This window comes from Ranitomeya imitator, chromosome 4 (genome assembly GCF_032444005.1).
Source record: "Ranitomeya imitator isolate aRanImi1 chromosome 4, aRanImi1.pri, whole genome shotgun sequence".
Lineage (NCBI taxonomy): Eukaryota > Metazoa > Chordata > Amphibia > Anura > Dendrobatidae > Ranitomeya > Ranitomeya imitator.
In genome coordinates, this window is record NC_091285.1 from 174,841,838 (window position 1) to 174,861,157 (window position 19,320).

The window sequence follows — 19,320 nt, forward strand, 5'->3', positions numbered from 1 at the left end:
AGAACAAAATAAGACATTTTTGTAGTTTCTACTATTACGGTTACATTTTTAACAAAGAACAAAACATCAGAAGGGGTCACAGTAAGTGCAGTCATGCTTTTTGCAGCCATATTACAATATAATTAGAAAATTGGCTTTTGGAATAGAGATCTGCAGAATTTCCAGAATACTAATATTGCTGATTCATATAAAGAACTTAGAACTGCTGACGAGACTTGCTGCCTGTAATGAGTTGCAGAACATTATGCAGATGTACACATTTATGAAGACATCTACCCAGGTCATCAGGACAAGTAAAAGCATACAGTGTACAACAGCTCAAATGCTGGAAGTCCTATCATTTACTAAATTAGGTCAGTTTTCAGCACCAGATTATTATTTTTTCTACAAGAGCTGAACTCACAATTCTGCAATATCCTGAAGTCTCATCTAACAACCCTTAAGTGAGTGTCTTTACAGAGCATGCCCAGGTAACTTGTATTCTGGGCAGCATCTGCAGTGCCTTGAAAATGATAAGTAATTGATGTGATGAAAACCAGGAGCGTAAATATGCAGTGGAACAATACGCATTCGCTTAACATGCTCAGCTAAGTGGTGATGCCATATCTGTCAACAGCAACCAACAGAAATCTGAATGCCGGCATAGATAGGGAAACTTTCCCCCTAAGGCCGGAGGCCCATGGTCCGGAACTAGCAGCTCTTGGGACACAGCGCATGTTTGCTACGTCCAAAGCGCTGCCTTCTATTGAATGCAGGTAAATCCGCATGTGTTCACTGAACCGTGCAGATCCACCGCGTGCAATACATTTCTATTGATGTAATTTCTCTTGCGGAGAGTAGCATCAGTTCGTAAAAAGAAGCCCTGGTGCTGGTAACAGTCGCAAATTGATCATATTCAAATTTTTATAGTGGTAGTCTCAACTTCTTAATTGGTTAAAATTTAAAAGTGCTTATAAACGCAAGTAACGTGTCAATTTCTCTCATTAAAAATCTTCTCCGTCTCAAGAACAGAAGGACTTTTAATGTTATTGTTTACTACTCATTGGCTGGGTTAGCAGCAACCTTTGCAGTCTATGACAACCCCTTTTCAAATGAAGCCAACCCAGAAAATAGCTGATTACTGTGGGTAATATGTATAGTCCCCATATATATTATGAAGCCCCCAGTAATCCGCTGGTATCACTGATGAAATTTGTTACCTACCACACTTGTGTGAAACTTAGTTTTTCTAATTCTAATGTAGTACCCATACTTGACCGATTGGTCAAGTAATAAATGGCCAGCTCAAGTCAGCCAGATCCGTAGCTACGTTTGTGTTATCTTTTAGAGAGCTTCCCACTGACTATATAAGGCTCATTTCTCGTGCTCAGCTGTACATAGAACCCAACTGGCGGTCTGTTAATAAGCTGTTTAGGCAGGTCAACCAACGCACATAGAACAAACACTAATACATCGTTAGGTCAGATTGTCATTGTTCTTAGCAGCACATATCCTTTTCACAAAAGCATACCAATTATTTCACCCGGCAATCAAGCATTTTGCTTATTTGTCATGTAATCGGTAGTCTGCACGTTTACATAATCGTGAACGTCTAATATTTCCTTTTGATGTGATTAAGGGGACACCCAGTTCAGGCCTCTCTTTTTTTTCTTTAAATAAACTATACAGTTACACTATGCAAGACTTGATTGCAACTTATACAATACCAAAATGAATGGACAATGTGAGGCACTCTACACCTTTCCTGGCAATGTCACCTGATTACTAGGGGACTAAGGGGTTATTGAACTAATGATATTTATTACATAACAAGAGCACTGGTGACACATTTGACACATTTCTGATTGCCGAAGGCCTCCCTTCTGGGACTTCAAAGATCAGTGTACAATGTGGGATTTCTCCTCAAGGCAGTTTGACCTATAGTGAATACAGGAGGCTTTGTTTTCAGAAGAAGTAACCTACGTATATACTCGAGTATAAGCCGAGATTTTCAGCCCATTTTTTTGGGCTGAAAGTCCCCCTCTCGGCTTATACTCGAGTCATATACCCGGGTGTCAGCAGGGGAGGGGGAGCGGGGGCTGTGTAATCATACTTACCTGCTGCGGCGCGGTCCCTGCAGTCCCTGGCTTCTCCGGCGCTGCAGATTCTTCCTGCACTGAGCGGTCACATGGCACCGCTCATTACAGAAATGAATAGGCAGCTCCACCCCCATAGGGGAGGAGCCGCATATTCATTGCTGTAAATGATCGGTGCCATGTGACCGCTCAATTACAGGAAGAAGCTGCAGCGCCGGAGAAGCCAGGGACTGCAGGGACCGCGCCGCAGCAGGTAAGGGGAGCGCAGCGCTATAATTACCTGCTCCTCTCTCCGGCTCCGTCTGCAGCGTCCTCTAGCAATGACGCTTAGGTTAGAGGGCGCTGTGACGTAGTCAGTGCGCGCCCTCTGCTGAACGTCAGTGCTGGAGACGGAGCCGCAGAGGAGCAGGTAATTATTGAAAGCGCCGGCGTCCTGAGAAGAGAAGTGAGTATGTGATTTTTTTTTTTTTTTATGGCAGCACCAGCAGCATTCTAAGGAGCACCTATGGGGCCATAAAGGTGCAGAGCATATAAGGGGCACAGCATTATAAGGAGCACCTATGGGGCTATAAAGGTGCAGAGCATATAAGGGGCACAGCATTATAAGGAGCACCTATGGGGCCATAAAGGTGCAGAGCATATAAGGGGCACAGCATTATAAGGAGCATCTATGGGGCCATAAAGGTGCAGAGCATATATGGGGCACAGCATTATAAGGAGCACCTATGGGGCCATAAAGGTGCAGAGCATATATGGGGCACAGCATTATAAGGAGCACCTATGGGGCCATAAAGGTGCAGAGCATAAATGGGGCACAGCATTATAAGGAGCACCTATGGGGCCATAAAGGTGCAGAGCATATATGGGGCACAGCATTATAAGGAGCACCTATGGGGCCATAATCAAAGGTGCAGAGCATATAAGGGGCACAGCATTATAAGGAGCACCTATGGGGCCATAAAGGTGCAGAGCATAAATGGGGCACAGCATTATAAGGAGCACCTATGGGGCCATAAAGGTGCAGAGCATATATGGGGCACAGCATTATAAGGAGCACCTATGGGGCCATAATCAAAGGTGCAGAGCATATAAGGGGCACAGCATTATAAGGAGCATCTATGGGGCCATAAAGGTGCAGAGCATATATGGCACAGCATTATAAGGAGCATCTATGGGGCCATAATCAAAGGTACAGAGCATATATGGGGCACAGCATTATAAGGAGCACCTATGGGGCCATAAAGGTGCAGAGCATAAATGGGGCACAGCATTATAAGGAGCACCTATGGGGCCATAAAGGTGCAGAGCATATATGGGGCACAGCATTATAAGGAGCACCTATGGGGCCATAATCAAAGGTGCAGAGCATATATGGCACAGCATTATAAGGAGCATCTATGGGGCCATAATCAAAGGTGCAGAGCATATATGGGGCACAGCATTATAAGGAGCACCTATGGGGCCATAAAGGTGCAGAGCATATATGGGGCACAGCATTATAAGGAGCACCTATGGGGCCATAAAGGTGCAGAGCATAAATGGGGCACAGCATTATAAGGAGCACCTATGGGGCCATAAAGGTGCAGAGCATATATGGGGCACAGCATTATAAGGAGCACCCATGGGGCCATAATCAAAGGTGCAGAGCATATATGGCACAGCATTATAAGGAGCATCTATGGGGCCATAATCAAAGGTACAGAGCATATATGGGGCACAGCATTATAAGGAGCACCTATGGGGCCTTAAGGTGCAGAGCATATATGGGGCACAGCATTATAAGGAGCACCTATGGGGCCATAAAGGTGCAGAGCATAAATGGGGCACAGCATTATAAGGAGCACCTATGGGGCCATAAAGGTGCAGAGCATATATGGGGCACAGCATTATAAGGAGCACCTATGGGGCCATAATCAAAGGTGCAGAGCATATATGGCACAGCATTATAAGGAGCATCTATGGGGCCATAATCAACGGTGCAGAGCATTCTATATAGCACAGTTGTATATGGAGCATCTATGGGGCAATAATGAACGGTATGGAGCATCTATTTTTATTTTTGAAATTCACCGGTAAATGATGCATTTTCTACCCTAGGCTTATACTCGAGTCAATAAGTTTTCCCAGTTTTTTGTGGCAAAATTAGGGGGGTCGGCTTATACTCGAGTATATACGGTAATTCCCAGGCAGACCAAGGTACAAAGTCAGGTAAAATATGCTACTCAGCACAATTACATTATTTGTAGTCAGAATTACATTACACCCAGTCTATAATATATTAGACATCTCCATTGTATTCACTTTATTAGAAGCAGATGTCTATTAGAGAGCTCTAAGGAAACCAGAAGTGCATCTGCTCCTCCTTTATTCAGTTCTCTTATCAGGTCAAGAAGTAATGAAGATTTGAATAAGTAATATGTAAACATCATTTTAATACCATACAATATAATTGCAATGCAGGACTTGGATTCATCGATTTCTAAGGGGTTCCATATGCAACAGACAGCTATGGACCAAATGATGACTCAGCAGGCAACCATGCCTCCCGAGTCCTCCATACACAGGAGTGCACAATCTGCCAAGAGCACCTGTGTCCACTATGAGAGACCCACTTTTAGATTCTTCTGGCAAGTGTTATGTTGCGGAGAAAGAAAGGGTCAGAGGTCCAAAATCGAACATACCAGATCCTTATTCACATTTTTACTGTTCATATTTCACCTCAAGTATTTTGTTGAATGAACTCTCCAGGTTATTATGGTCACATGAATACCTAACATGATCAAGCTTTTTCTTTGTTAAATAATTGCTTCTCACACAATTAGAATATCATCAAAAAGTTAATTTCAGTTCTTCAATACAAAAAGTGAAACTATTATTATGTAGAGTCATTACAGAGTGATCTATTTCACGTGTTTATTTATGTTGATGATTATGGCTTACAGCCAATGAAAACCCAAAAGTCATTATCTCAGTTAATTAGAGTAATTAACAAAAAACACCTGCAAAGGCTTCCTAAGTTCCCTTAGTCTGTTTCAGTAGATTCCACAATCATGGGGAAGACTACTGACTTGACAGATGTCTAGAAGGCAGTCATTGACACACTTCACAAGGAGGGTAAGTCACAAAAGGTCATTGCTAAAGAAGCTGGCTGTTCACAGAGTGCTGTATCCAAGCATATTAATGGAAAATTGAGTGGAAGGAAAAAGTGTGGTAGAAAAAGGTGCACAAGCAACCGGGATAATCGCAACCTTGAAAGTATTGTTAAGAAAAGACCATTCAAAAATTTAGAGGAGATTCACAAGGAGTGGACTGCTGCTGGAGTTATTGCTTCAAGAGCCACCACACACAGACATATCCAGGACATGGGCTACAAGTGTCACATTCCTGGTGTCAAGCCACTCATGACCAATAGACAATGCCAGAAGTGTCTGACCTGGGCCGAGGAGAAAAAGAACTGGACTGTTGCTCAGTGGTCCAAGGTGTTATTTTCAGATGAAAGTAAATTTTGTATTTCATTTAGAAATCAAGGTCCCAGAGTCTGGAGGAAGAGTGGAGAGGCCACAATCTAAGCTGCCTGAGGTCTAATGTGAAGTTTCCACAATCAGTGATGGTTTGGGAAACCATGTCATCTGCTGGTGTAGGTCCACTGTGTTTTATCAAGACCGAAGTCAGTGTAGCCGTATACCAGGAAATTTTAGAGCACTTTCTGCTTCCCTCTGCAGACAAGCTTTCTAGAGATGAAACTTTCATTCTCCAGCAGGACTTGGCACCTGTCCCCACTACCAAAAGTACTAATACCTGGTTTCAAAAGAACAGTATCACGGTGCTTAATTGGCCAGCAAACTCGCCTGACCTTAACCCAATAGAGAATCTATAGGATATTGTCAAGAGGAAGATGAGAGACACCAGACCCAACGATGCAGACAAGCTGAAGGCTGCTATCAAAGCAACCTGGGCTTCCATAACACCTCAGCAGTGCCACAGGCTGATTGCCTCCATGCAACGCTGCATTGATGCAGTAATTGATGCCCTGACCAAGTATTGAGTGCATTTACTGAACATACATTTCAGTAGGCCAACATTTTGGATTTTTAAATCATTTTTCAAGCTGGTGTTATAAAGTATTCTAATTTACTGGGATAATTACTTTTGGGATTTCAATGGCTGTAAGCCATAATCATCAACACTAATGGAAATAATCACTTGAAATAGTTCACTCTGTTTGTAATGACTATAATATGAGTTTCACTTTTTGTATTGAAGAACTGAAATAAATTACCTTTTTGATGATATTGTAATTTGGTGAGAAGCACTTGTATGTATGTATGTATGTATGTATGTATGTATGTATGTATGTAAAACTATTTTATACATATTAAAACAAAAATCTATATTTTGGGGGGTCATAGGCACTTTTTGTTTTGTATTACAGGTGTTTTATGTTTTTATTTTTAACATAATTTGTTGCCCAAAATATCATAAAATATCTCTGGGGATTTTTTTTTAATTATTATTGTTAAATTTTTCCCACTGAAACCATCCATCGTTGCCCCATTTACAGTCCAAAACAACCCCCTGCAGTGCCAGGTTTCACTGGCAACGCTCATCTAAATCTGCTAGGACCTAGCAGCTCTGCTATGCTGGCAGAGACATGGCGATCATTTGATCAACAAGTCCTACAGAAGGATTAGCAATGCGGAAGCTTCTGTGTGCAACAAATCGTATACTAAGTGCTATTTATCTGCCAAAGGGATAGAACAGAAGTGGTAATACCCAGTTTTATCTTCTCCACAAGGTGTCTACTGAATTTGACAGCTAAGAACCAGACCTGCTCTTGCCAGATTGCAAGAGCAGGAGCTTTAACACCACGCCGTATATATATTAACAATGGAAAGGGGTTAAAACCTAGGCCTCACTTTCAAGGAAGTTAGCCATGAGGGCTACCATGGAACCCCTAAATTGGGGGAAACCAGTGCCAAACTGCACAGGGCCACCCCAACCAAGGTCTGGATTCAGATACCATTGATTATAATAGTGTAGGAGAGGGCCGATTACTTTCTCCTTTGTTAATTCAGCATGTGCATTGGAAGCACAACCACACATTGCAGAGACCAGAACAACACGCCAGGGAAACGCAGCTAGGTGAGTTGTTTTTTAATTATTATTATGTCAGTCATTACTTCCAAAGACATACTGATAAGGAATTTAGATTGTGAGGCCCACTGAGGACAGTGATGATGTCTGTAAAGTACTGCAGAATATGATAGCGCTATATAAGCAAAGCATAATAAATAAAAAATAAATAAAGGCTGTGTGGGCCTCATAGTGTTTATAGGGAGCTGTGGGGACTATCTTACTGTATATAGGGTTAATAAAATACTAAATTCCCTTGATGTGGTGCCTCATGCTCCATATTTGTTGATTGTTAGTCACTGTTGAAATAAGTCAATAGGGTCGTGCACTCCCTCTTTCAAATTGCCAGTGCTGCTGCTTTTCCTTTAGATACTATATAAAAAGGGACTTGTGGAGACTTCAGCATTAATATAAGAGGCAGGATTTTTGGGTCAACATATAGTATAGAGGGGGCTGTGGAAGCTATTATACAGAATATAGGGAAGTTGTGGGAGCCATCATACTTTGTATAGAAGTGACATCAGACTGTGTTGTTGGGGCATCAAACTTTGCTGGGGTCATAATACTATGCTTCTATGGGAGAATTATGGAGGTATCATACTGTACGTGGGTGGAACATTTTTGGGGGGATCATACTTGCTGGGAGCCATGAAAGGGGTATTGTAGTAGGTGAAAACGCTAAGCGGATTCAATTGGGGCTCTGCAACTGTCTACGCGCCACAATACATGTCCCTCTCCGTATCTATAAAACAGGAGGTATGCCCTTCTGTATCTGTGCCTATGCCCTGGGACCCCTACCAACTCAGTCAAATATTTATATTTCTTTTAGGAGGGCGGGGGCCCATCTCAGGTCAACTAAAGGTACCGTCACATTTAGCGACGCTGCAGCGATCCAGACAACGATCCCGATCGCTGCAGCGTCGCTGTTTGGTCGCTGGAGAGCTGTCACACAGACAGCTCTCCAGCGACCAACGATGCCGGTCCCCTGGTAACCAGGGTAAACATCAGGTTACTAAGCGCAGGGCCGCGCTTAGTAACCCGATGTTTACCCTGGTTACCAGCGTAAATGTAAAAAAAAAAAAAAAAACACTACATACTTACATTCCGGTGTCTGTCCCCCGGCGATCTGCTTCTTGCACTGACTGAGCGCCGGCCGGAAAGCACAGCGGTGATGTCACCGCTGTGCTCTGCTTTACGGCTGGCCGGCGCTCACAGTGAAGAGAAGCAGAGCGCCGTAGGACAGACAGCGGAAGGTAAGTATGTAGTGTTTGTTTTTTTTTACTTTTACGCTGGTAACCAGGGTAAACATCGGGTTACTAAGCGCGGCCCTGCGCTTAGTAACCCGATGTTTACCCTGGTTACAAGTGAAGACATCGCTGAATCGGCGTCACACACGCCGATTCTGCGATGTCTGCAGGGAGTCCAGCGACGAAATAAAGTTCTGGACTTTCTGCACCGACCAACGATAGCACAGCAGGATCCTGATCGCTGCTGCGTGTCAAACTGAACGATATCGCTAGCCAGGACGCTGCAACGTCACGGATCGCTAGCGATATCGTTCAGTGTGACGGTACCTTTAGAGATTGGATTCAGGTCTGGGCTCTGGCTTTGATCTTCTACTGGTCAAGTAATTCTTTTGTTGATATGCAGGTATGCTTAGGGTCATTGTCATGCTGAAAGGTGACATTTCTCTTCATCTTCAGCCTGAAGGTTTGGTTGCAAAATTAACTGATATTTGGAAAAGTTCATAATTCCCTCCACCTTGGCTAAAGTCCCAGTTTTAGATGCCAAAAAATACCTCCTTATTCCCTGCTATTTTCTGAGATAGAACTTTTTTGTATTCTTTTGTGGTGGAACTGAATGACGATTAGGATAGGCTAAAATTTTTATTATTACCAATTTAAGGAACAGTACACACAATGTTTTTTTTGAGGATCTCTAGGCAAATGACATTGATGACCTTATCCCTTAGATAAGTAATCCACATCAGATTTGCAAAGGTTCAACATCCAGCACTGTCGGGGGTAATTTTCTTTAGATATTATATCATGCTGAATCTTGATAATATGTAGTATACACACTGTAAGAATTCAGCTCTGCTTGTCGGTTCGATCAAGTGATCGCTCATATGCGATTTGCATAATTGTGATCATATGCCAACAAAATTTCCCTTCCTTCTTAATGTGGCACCCCTAGGGGTATTTGCCACAAAAATAGTTACTGACAGTAAGTACAAATACTAAAATAGCAAGACTGCACTACCACCTCCGGCCAGAAGGGGGAGCTCCAGAGACTCCCCTTGATCCATTCTGGTCTGAGAGAAGAAATGGCAGTTGGGCCAAGGAGCTGATAGTGAGAGGTCATACAGTTGAATCTCTAACAGCCCTATGACTGTTACCAGGCCTAAATCACCGGCCTGAGGAGAAGAGGGATAGAGAAAAAGGACATTGTGAGAACCGGGTAGCATTAATCACTACCCAGAACAGGCGCAAAGACGGATACCGGATCCGTGGCTGTATTCATTATATATAATACAGCAACCGGAAAAACGTGAGGTGATATCAGCTTCACTAGGGTCGGATGCAGCAACAGACACAGAGTTCAGCGGTACTCCCAGAGGGGATAAACCGATAAAAGGACTCGGGTTGCCCGTCGAACCAGGACCCGGAGGGGACAGATTGGGCCGGCAGCCAGTTCACATACAGCAGCAGGGCCACACAGAAATTGCGCACAATAAGAGGCGAAGACCCCGGCAGGGTCAAAGTAACTCAGAGTTCCCATACAGACTCCGGTGACAGGACTGGTTGTAAATCCTTTTATGTTAAAGTAAACTGGTTAAACGTTTCAGTGCCTCAGTCTTTCATTTGGACAATAGCCATCTATCCAGGATCGAGATAGTCACCGCTGGGAGAACCTGCTGCTGATCAAGTAAGTGCCTGTCCCCTCACGATACCCCTTACACTGTGCATTGCCTGAGGCCACAGCACCGGGTCAAGCCACCCGTGACATCCCCCTCAAGAGACAGACTCCATTGGTCCGGTGCTGGGTATCCCGGTCTCCTGGGCGTCACAATTGGCGTCACGAACAGGATCTAGCCAGCCCGTATACCGGGTATTGTGTGCCGTGATTGGAGCCCAAAACTGTGAAAACTGGGATGAAAAATCTTGAAAATTGACTTTATTAAAGAAAAATCCATTCCCCATTGAAAACTATTGAAAGTGACTTTTCCCCATTGGTTATAATGGAGTAAAGATGGCCGCCATCCCCTGAGGTAATCACTTCATAACCGTTAGGCACGAGACTGTTAATTGAGCTACGCCATCACCTGAGCCCCAGTCTAACTGAAAAACTTCAGAATCCGCCATTACAGAGCGCGGTGGGTGGGAGCAGCAGGGGGCGTGTCATTGTGGGCGGCACCAAACTGAGCGCTCTGACATCAGAGCAAGGGGAAAATCGATCCTGCTGCACAGCGGAACGAATCTACACTATCCCGACGGAAGCGGAGGACCGGAAGGGTCCGGATTAACTAAGGGGGCACAGTATGTCGCAGCACGGAGACGCCGCAGCACTCGGCAACGCTAATGCAGCTGAAAGACAGAGTGTCAATAGAGAGTCCGGCAGCGCAGCGGTGCAAGGAGTGGCGCCCATCATGCCGGTGCTGATGCCATATACCCCGGGTGGCCCATGGCTTCCAATGTATGAAGGTGAGCCTAATACCCTTGACGATTTCAGAGAAAAGATGCTGGCCCATTTTGACATGTTCCCTGTGGGTGAAGTTCAGCGTGTTAGTCTCCTGATGATGCAGTTAAGTGGCCATGCTAAGCGAGAAGTCACAGCATGTGCAGCTGATCTAAAAGGCACTGTTGAACGCATATTTGCTGGATTAAAAGCTACATTTGAAACCACGGCCAGCAGTAAAGCTAAAATACGATTCTTTAGTTGCAAACAAAAAGCTAATGAGGGCGTGAGAGACTTTGCCTTAAACCTGCAGGAAGCCCTTAAATCACTTACACTGGCTGAACCCATTTTTAACACCGGAGCGGATAAACTGCTAAGAGATCAATTTATTGAGGGACTCTACACCCCTTCTCACCGGGGGCATGTGAGCATGCTTGTTTTTAAAAACCCTGAATTGACATTTGCCCAATTAAAGGAGAGCGCTATACGTCTCCAGCTGGCAGAGGCACCTCGGGATCAGGATCCTGCGCAACCCATGGCAGAGGCACCTCAACAACTGTGAGTGCCAGTGACATCAGCTATGTCTGGGGCCATTGCTAAGCCCCTGGGGCCCAGTACTAATGAGGCTCTTCAACAAAAGCTTGACTCTTTAGCTGATGTTGTTGCTCAGTGGCTAAAACCATGCAGGAGATGAGAGGACACAAGATGGAGTTGGCAAACTGTAGAGAGGATGTTCCATGGATGAGACCCCGGAGATACCCGACATGGAGAGGACGACCCCGCGACCGCTACCAACCGGATGGACAGCCCATTTGCCGCCGTTGCCAGCAGCCAGGCCACTTTGCACGAGATTGTGATTTAAACGGGAATCCCCTGGGAATGCGGGCCGCTTCGCAGGAATGAACTTTCAAGGCCCAACACCCTGGCACGACAGGTACATCGGAGGACGACCCATTATCCCTATCGTGCTGGACGGAATTCCCCTCAACGCTTTGCTGGACACAGGTTCCCAGATTTCATCTATACCGTATATCCTTTATAAGAGGTACTGGGCTGATGCAGATATTGATAAAGGGCCCTCTGATGTTGAACTAGATATATGGGCCAGTAATGGTAAGTTGGTACCGAAACTAGGATTCAGGGAGATGACCATAAAGATTGGTAAAGTAGAACTGAAGAAACAGGGTATAATTGTTGTTGATGTTGACCGGCGGAACTGTGAACCAACTGTATTGATAGGAATGAATGTGTTAGAGAACTGCTTTTCCGAAGTCATTTCTGTCTTACAGCAAATTGCTGAAACTGCCCAATCCTGCCAGCAGAGAGTTCTCCGGAGGGAAATAAAAGTATTGATGTTAAGGCAACAGGTAGAAGTTGCAGGTGGAGAAATCGGCAGTGTGAGGGTAAGTGATCCAACGTCTATTGTAATCCCACCAAAAACAGAAATGCTGGTATGGTGTAGAGCAGCCATTGGTACTAAGGGACGAGATTATCAAGCCTTAATAGAACCAGTGTACACCGACAGCAGGCCCACTATACTCACAGCACGAGGGATAGTCGAGGTACACCGGGGACGAGTGCCGGTACGACTTTTGAACTGTGGAGAGGAAGAGGTCACTTTGCCAAGGTATGCTACAATGGCAAAGCTATATACTGTTGACAACAATGCCATCACAACCATTGAGCCCTTAGAACCAACCTGTCAGGTGGAAGGCAATGGCTCAGATGGAGAAATGGAGGATTGGTGCCAACAGCTACACGTGGGCATAAATTCAACACCTACCCATCAAAAACAAGGGGTGTATAGGCTAGTGACGGAATATGAACAAGTCTTCAGTAAACACCCATTGGACTTCGGACGGATAGAAGGGGTAGAACACACAATCCCCACAGGTGACCATCCCCCAATAAAAGAAAGATATAGACCCATACCGCCCGCTCACTATCAATGTGCAAAAGATATGCTGAGGGAAATGAAACAGGCCGGGGTAATAAGAGACAGCTGTAGCCCCTGGGCGGCCCCTCTAGTGATTGTCAAAAAAAAGGACGGAACCATGAGAATGTGCGTAGACTACCGGAAGATTAATAACATCACCCATAAAGACGCCTACCCCTTGCCTAGGATAGAAGAGTCCTTAACTGCTTTGAAATCTGCTAATTATTTTTCCACCTTAGACTTAACAAGCGGGTATTGGCAAGTCCCTGTGGCTGAGAGAGATAAGGAAAAGACGGCATTCACCACACCAATGGGTCTATGTGAATTTAATCGCATGCCGTTCGGACTCTGCAACGCATCCGGTACCTTCCAGCGGCTGATGGAATGCTGCCTCGGACACAAGAACTTCGAGACCGTCCTCCTGTACCTAGATGATGTGATCGTCTACTCAAAGACTTACGAACAACACTTAATAGACCTGGCAGAAGTGTTCGAAGCCTTATCCAGGTATGGCATGAAAGTCAAGCCATCCAAATGTCACCTTCTCAAGCCAAAGGTACAGTACCTGGGACACATCGTGAGTTCGGAGGGAGTAGCACCAGATCCCGAGAAAATAAGCGCCATAAGGGATTGGCCAAGACCTACCAGCGCAAAAGAAGTGAGACAATTCCTGGGATTGGTGGGTTACTATCGCAGATTTATAAAAGGATTTACCAAGTTGGCAGCACCCTTGCAAGACACCTTGGTAGGGCAGACGAAGAAACCTTCAAACCGAAACCCTCCTTTTCAGTGGAACGACGAAAGGGAAGACTCCTTTGAACAACTAAAGAAGGCACTAACCGGAGAAGAGGTTCTGGCATACCCAGATTACCATAAACCTTTCATCCTCTACACCGATGCCAGTAATGTGGGACTAGGAGCGGTGCTGTCACAAAAGCAAGAAGGTCGGGAGAAAGTCATCGCCTTTGCAAGTAGAAAGCTCCGGCCTACTGAAAGAAATTCAGAAAATTACAGCTCCTTCAAATTGGAACTACTGGCAGTAGTTTGGGCTGTGACGGAGCGTTTCAAACACTATCTGGCCGCTGCAGAATTTATTGTCTATACTGACAACAATCCGTTGACCCACCTGGACACAGCCAAATTAGGTGCGTTAGAACAGCGATGGATAGCCCGGTTATCTAATTACAACTTCATAATCAAGTATCGAGCAGGTCGCAAGAATGGAAATGCCGATGCCCTATCCCGGATGCCACACTTGAGAGATGTAGAAGAGGAAACGGGGGAGCTTGAAGAAATTGAACTACCAGCCTTCCATCGTCCCAAGGCAAAACATCATCAGTCAAGTACCTATCAGAAACAACAAGAGATGAATTTTAATCCGTTAGCACACCATAGATGGGCTGACACCCAAGACAGCAATCCGGCTGTGAAGTTGGTGAAGGAACTGTTGACTGAGCAAAGTGCATATCCCTATGAGGATGCCCCAGAAGAGACGCATCAACTCTGGAAAGAAAGAGGCAAAATGTTCCTGTATCAAGGGAAGCTCTGTAGAAGATACACCAATCCGAAAACACATGAATTGGTTTGGCAGATTATTGTGCCTAAACAAGATGTGAAGATGGTCCTCGAAGCTTACCATAATGGTGCTGGTCACTTCGGTTGGAAAAAGTTAGAAGTACTTCTAAGAGAAAGATTTTATTGGGTCGGGATGAGAAAATCAATCGAACAGTGGTGCAGAAATTGTGGCCCGTGCAACCTCAGAAGAAACGATCAAAAGAACCAAAGAGCACCACTGCAGCCCATAATCACCAAACAACCACTTGAACTTGTAGCCATGGACCACGTGAAGTTGACACCAAGCCGGTCCGGCTATGTCTATGCCTTGACCATCGTGGACCATTATTCACGTTTCTTGGTAGTAGTACCCGTAAAAGATCTGACAGCAAAAACAGCAGCCAAAGCATTCCAAACGTACTTTTGTAGACCCCATGGATATCCGGAACAGGTTCTCACCGACCAAGGTACAGCCTTTGAATCAGAGATCTTCAGAGAATTCTGTAATATGTATGGTTGCAAAAAGATCCGGACGACGGCCTATCATCCACAAACAAACGGCTTATGCGAGAAGATGAACCATATTGTAATAGACCTACTAAAGACTTTACCTGAGACAGAAAGGAATCAATGGCCAGAGAAATTGCCTGACTTGGTGGATCTGTATAATCATGTCCCGGTGAGCTCCACCAACTGCACCCCAGCTTACCTTATGCGTGCAAGACCCGGCCAATTACCAATCGATCTAGAAATGGGAATTCTGAAACCAGACGCAGAAGTTCAAGACTCCAATTGGGATATCATACGGCAAAAGCAGTATCGCCAAGTGCAAGAGAGTGTGGAAAGAAGCCTTCAGCAAACTAGAGAAAGACAAGAGCGAACTTTCAACCAGAATGCTCTAGCGACCCCATTAAGACCGGGTGACCAAGTGCTCAAGAGAAATCGTCGAACCAATAAACTGGACAATCAGTGGGAAGCCGTACCCTACACAGTTTTACCAACAAGAGTGGATAATCCTAAAATGTGTCTCATTAGCAAAAGCGGAGGCTTAACATCTGTACTAGTGTCAAGAGACAATCTTAAATTATGTCCGGAAGCATTGAAAGAGCCAGACGTTGTCCAGCCAGAACCAGAAGTTATTCAACCCATACAGGTTCAACCAGTAAAGGAAAAAGAAGAGGAAGTGTATCACACCTGTATAGGAGACTTTCCCCAAACCCTACTAACATACCATGGTGCAGTAGTGGTTCCCATGGTGGCCTTTTACCCAACACCGAACCCAATACCAGAAGTCCCAAGACAGGAAGAGGCTGACCCCGTACTACAGGAGGTTCCAGGCCAGGAAGAACAGATTCCTGGTCAGAGTAATCCCATTCACGGTGGACTTGCCAACTCCATAGTCGTGGAATTATCTTTAGCAGAGCGGGCAGATACTACATCCGCAGTAGACAGTAGTACACCACATGAAGAGACACCGCTATTACGTAGATCACAGCGTAGTACCCAGGGTCAATTACCGGCCAGGTATGCAGATTACCAACTATAAAGCTCATAATGTGAATTGTATATATGTTATGCCGTATATAGTTAAACAGAAAATGTAGTATAGTCATTGCTATCAGTCTGCAACGTTTAAGCCCAGTGCCTACAGAGACTTGTCTGTATGAACTTATTGCATATTCTTGAACTTTTTATCAGCCCGGAGGCACTAAATCAAAGCTCCGGAAAGACTGCTTTTTGAACTTTGCTTTTTGCTCTTTTTGAACTTTCTTTAGACTTTATATTGATAACTCCGTTGGAAAAATGGAACTAAATTCCTGGACACTAAGTACAGTGCCGTTCCTAATACCTTCAAGGATAGAACTGTATTAATGGATGCTATTTGAAGTGACTTTTTACAGAACTCTATTTTTGTTTCCTTGAGTGGTTTTTGTAACTTTTCATTTTTAAGACTCTGTACATATTAATTGTTATTTCAAAATGTTATTGTCCCACAGTCCCGGAGTACTGTTCTTAACTAAGGGGGAATGTGGCACCCCTAGGGGTATTTGCCACAAAAATAGTTACTGACAGTAAGTACAAATACTAAAATAGCAAGACTGCACTACCACCTCCGGCCAGAAGGGGGAGCTCCAGAGACTCCCCTTGATCCATTCTGGTCTGAGAGAAGAAATGGCAGTTGGGCTAAGGAGCTGAAAGTGAGAGGTCATACAATTGAATCTCTAACAGCCCTGTGACTGTTACCAGGCCTAAATCACCGGCCTGAGGAGAAGAGGGATAGAGAAAAAGGACATTGTGAGAACCGGGTAGCATTAATCACTACCCAGAACAGGCGCAAAGACGGATACCGGATCCGTGGCTGTATTCATTATATATAATACAGCAACCGGAAAAACGTGAGGTGATATCAGCTTCACTAGGGCCGGATGCAGCAACAGACACAGAGTTCAGCGGTACTCCCAGAGGGGGTAAACCGATAATAGGACTCGGGTTGCCCGTCGAACCAGGACCCGGAGGGGACAGATTGGGCCGGCAGCCAGTTCACATACAGCAGCAGGGCCACACAGAAATTGCGCACAATAAGAGGCGAAGACCCCGGCAGGGTCAAAGTAACTCAGAGTTCCCATACAGACTCCGGTGACAGGACTGGTTGTAAATCCTTTTATGTTAAAGTAAACTGGTTAAACGTTTCAGTGCCTCAGTCTTTCATTTGGACAATAGCCATCTATCCAGGATCGAGATCGTCACCGCTGGGAGAACCTGCTGCTGATCAAGTAAGTGCCTGTCCCCTCACGATACCCCTTACACTGTGCATTGCCTGAGGCCACAGCACCGGGTCAAGCCACCCGTGACATCCCCCTCAAGAGACAGACTCCATTGGTCCGGTGCTGGGTATCCCGGTCTCCTGGGCGTCACATTCTGATCTCTGCTTTAACATGAACATTCAAGAAAGACAAGCTAGTCAGTACATGACCACAAACATGCAACTCACGGATGAACGATCAGGTGATGATTAATTGAACCAGCAAGTAGAGAAGAATCCTAATGTTGTGTATCTTACAGCAATGCAATAAAATACAAGGCCTGAAAAAAATCAGCCCTGGTACGAAAAAACCCTTTAATAATAATGCATTGGTTTTGTATTAATGAAAGCTGGGCTCCCAGAATCAAGTCTTACAGGTGGGTCCAATGTTCCCCAGGCTGACTGTAGAAAGAGCCTGATAATGAGGTAAAAAAGAGCGCTAATGTATTCACGAGCTTGAATCCCCACTGATCATAAAGTGATGTCAAATCCTAGAATTGGAAATACAGCTCCAAGGCTATTGGCTTTGTTGTATACACAAGTGATCTACTTACCATGTGTTTTCCGTGTTGCCAGCATTTTGGAATACATGTTTTTATCAAAGAATACCAGAAATCAGATAAGGCTTTATTCATACTAGTGTGTTATGGAATTAATATAACCTTTCTCAAAAAGAAGTTTTAAATAGCACAAACCTGGTAAGAATGGGATAATCCTTTGTTTTGGATCCTTCTGCCCTCCTTCTACTGGAAACTTGTCCAATATTTGCATCTGAAACAGAATTTATTCACAAATTAATTGTATTGTACGGTAAAGGACAAGACAGACCTCTTATGGCTAAAAGTCTAATTCGATAAATAGAACCTAAACTCACTAAACACCAGATGTCACAAGAAGATTGTGTTACATACATTTTTTACCTATGAAAAGAGAAAATTTGGATCAATTAATGTGAGAAACTAAATGAAACAATTTTTCTGTCAGATGGGTATCATATCATTTCTATACATAAAGTTAAAAGCCATCAAACTCTTGCCAATAGTACACAAAGTCATATATATATATATATATATATATATATATATATATATATATATATATATATATATATATATATATATTTAAGTTGTTTTTTTTTTTTTAACATGACAGGATAACCAAAAAAAGCAATTGAAACACTTTGGAAATGCCACTTGTGAATGAGCCTGATGGTTCCAGTGGATTGAATTATGCAGCTACAATCCTTAAAGGTCAATCAAATAGTTGAGAAAATTGCCCTGTCTCTGGTGGAGCAATAATTAGATATGTGATGAGAATTTACACAAAGTACTGTGGGATGTGAACATGTACATTGTTCTGTGGTTATTTTTGTTGGCATTTATCCAAGGAAATCTGTAAAACAAAAATATATTAAGGCCTATAAAAATATCCTAGCAGTTACAAGATACAGTTTCTTGAAATAGAATTCATACCCCGTGAACTTTTCTACATTTTTTTCACATTACACCCACTGGAAGATGAACCTATGTCCAAATCTGAAGTCTTTTGTGGCCTCTAACAGGTTTTCCTCCACGATTGCTCTGTATTTAGAGCCATCCATCTCCCAGTCAATTCTGACCAGCTTTCCTGTGCCTGCTGAATAACAGCATACCTACAGTATGATGAAGCCACCGTCATGTTTAACGGTGGGGATGGTGTTTTCAAAGTGATGTGCAGTTTTAATTTTCTGTTGCAAAAAACCTTTTGCATTTAGTCCAAAAATTTCTACTTTAGTCTCATCTGACTGGAGCAACTTCTTCCACATAATAGTTGTGTCTCTATATGGCATTTTGGAAACTGCAAATGAGATTTCTTATGGCTTGCTTTCAAAAATGGTTATCTTCTTGCCACCCTTCCATAAAGGCCACATTTGGGGAGTAAGTGACTAATAAATGTCCTGTAGACAGATTTCCCCCCCTGATGTGTAAATCTCTGCAGCTCCAGCAGAGGACCAAGGGCCTTTTGGTTGCTTCTCTAATTAGTGCTTTCCTTATTTGGGATGTTGATTTAGGTGGATGGCTAGGATTTTGCAAGTTTGCAGTTGTGCCATACTCCTATTTTTAGTTGATGAATTGAACAGTGTTCAGTGAGATGTTCAGAGC

At 44.0% G+C, this 19,320-nt stretch overlaps 1 protein-coding gene across 1 annotated transcript in view; it reads right to left on the reverse strand.

The window, feature by feature from the left end:
• SH3PXD2B (SH3 and PX domains 2B) overlaps positions 1-19,320 on the reverse strand; it is a 238,066-nt gene that overhangs the window by 101,026 nt on the left and 117,720 nt on the right. The window contains exon 3 of the mRNA XM_069764104.1: positions 17,875-17,950. Within this exon, the coding sequence (XP_069620205.1) occupies positions 17,875-17,950 (76 nt within the window). The remainder of the gene's footprint in view (positions 1-17,874; positions 17,951-19,320) is intronic.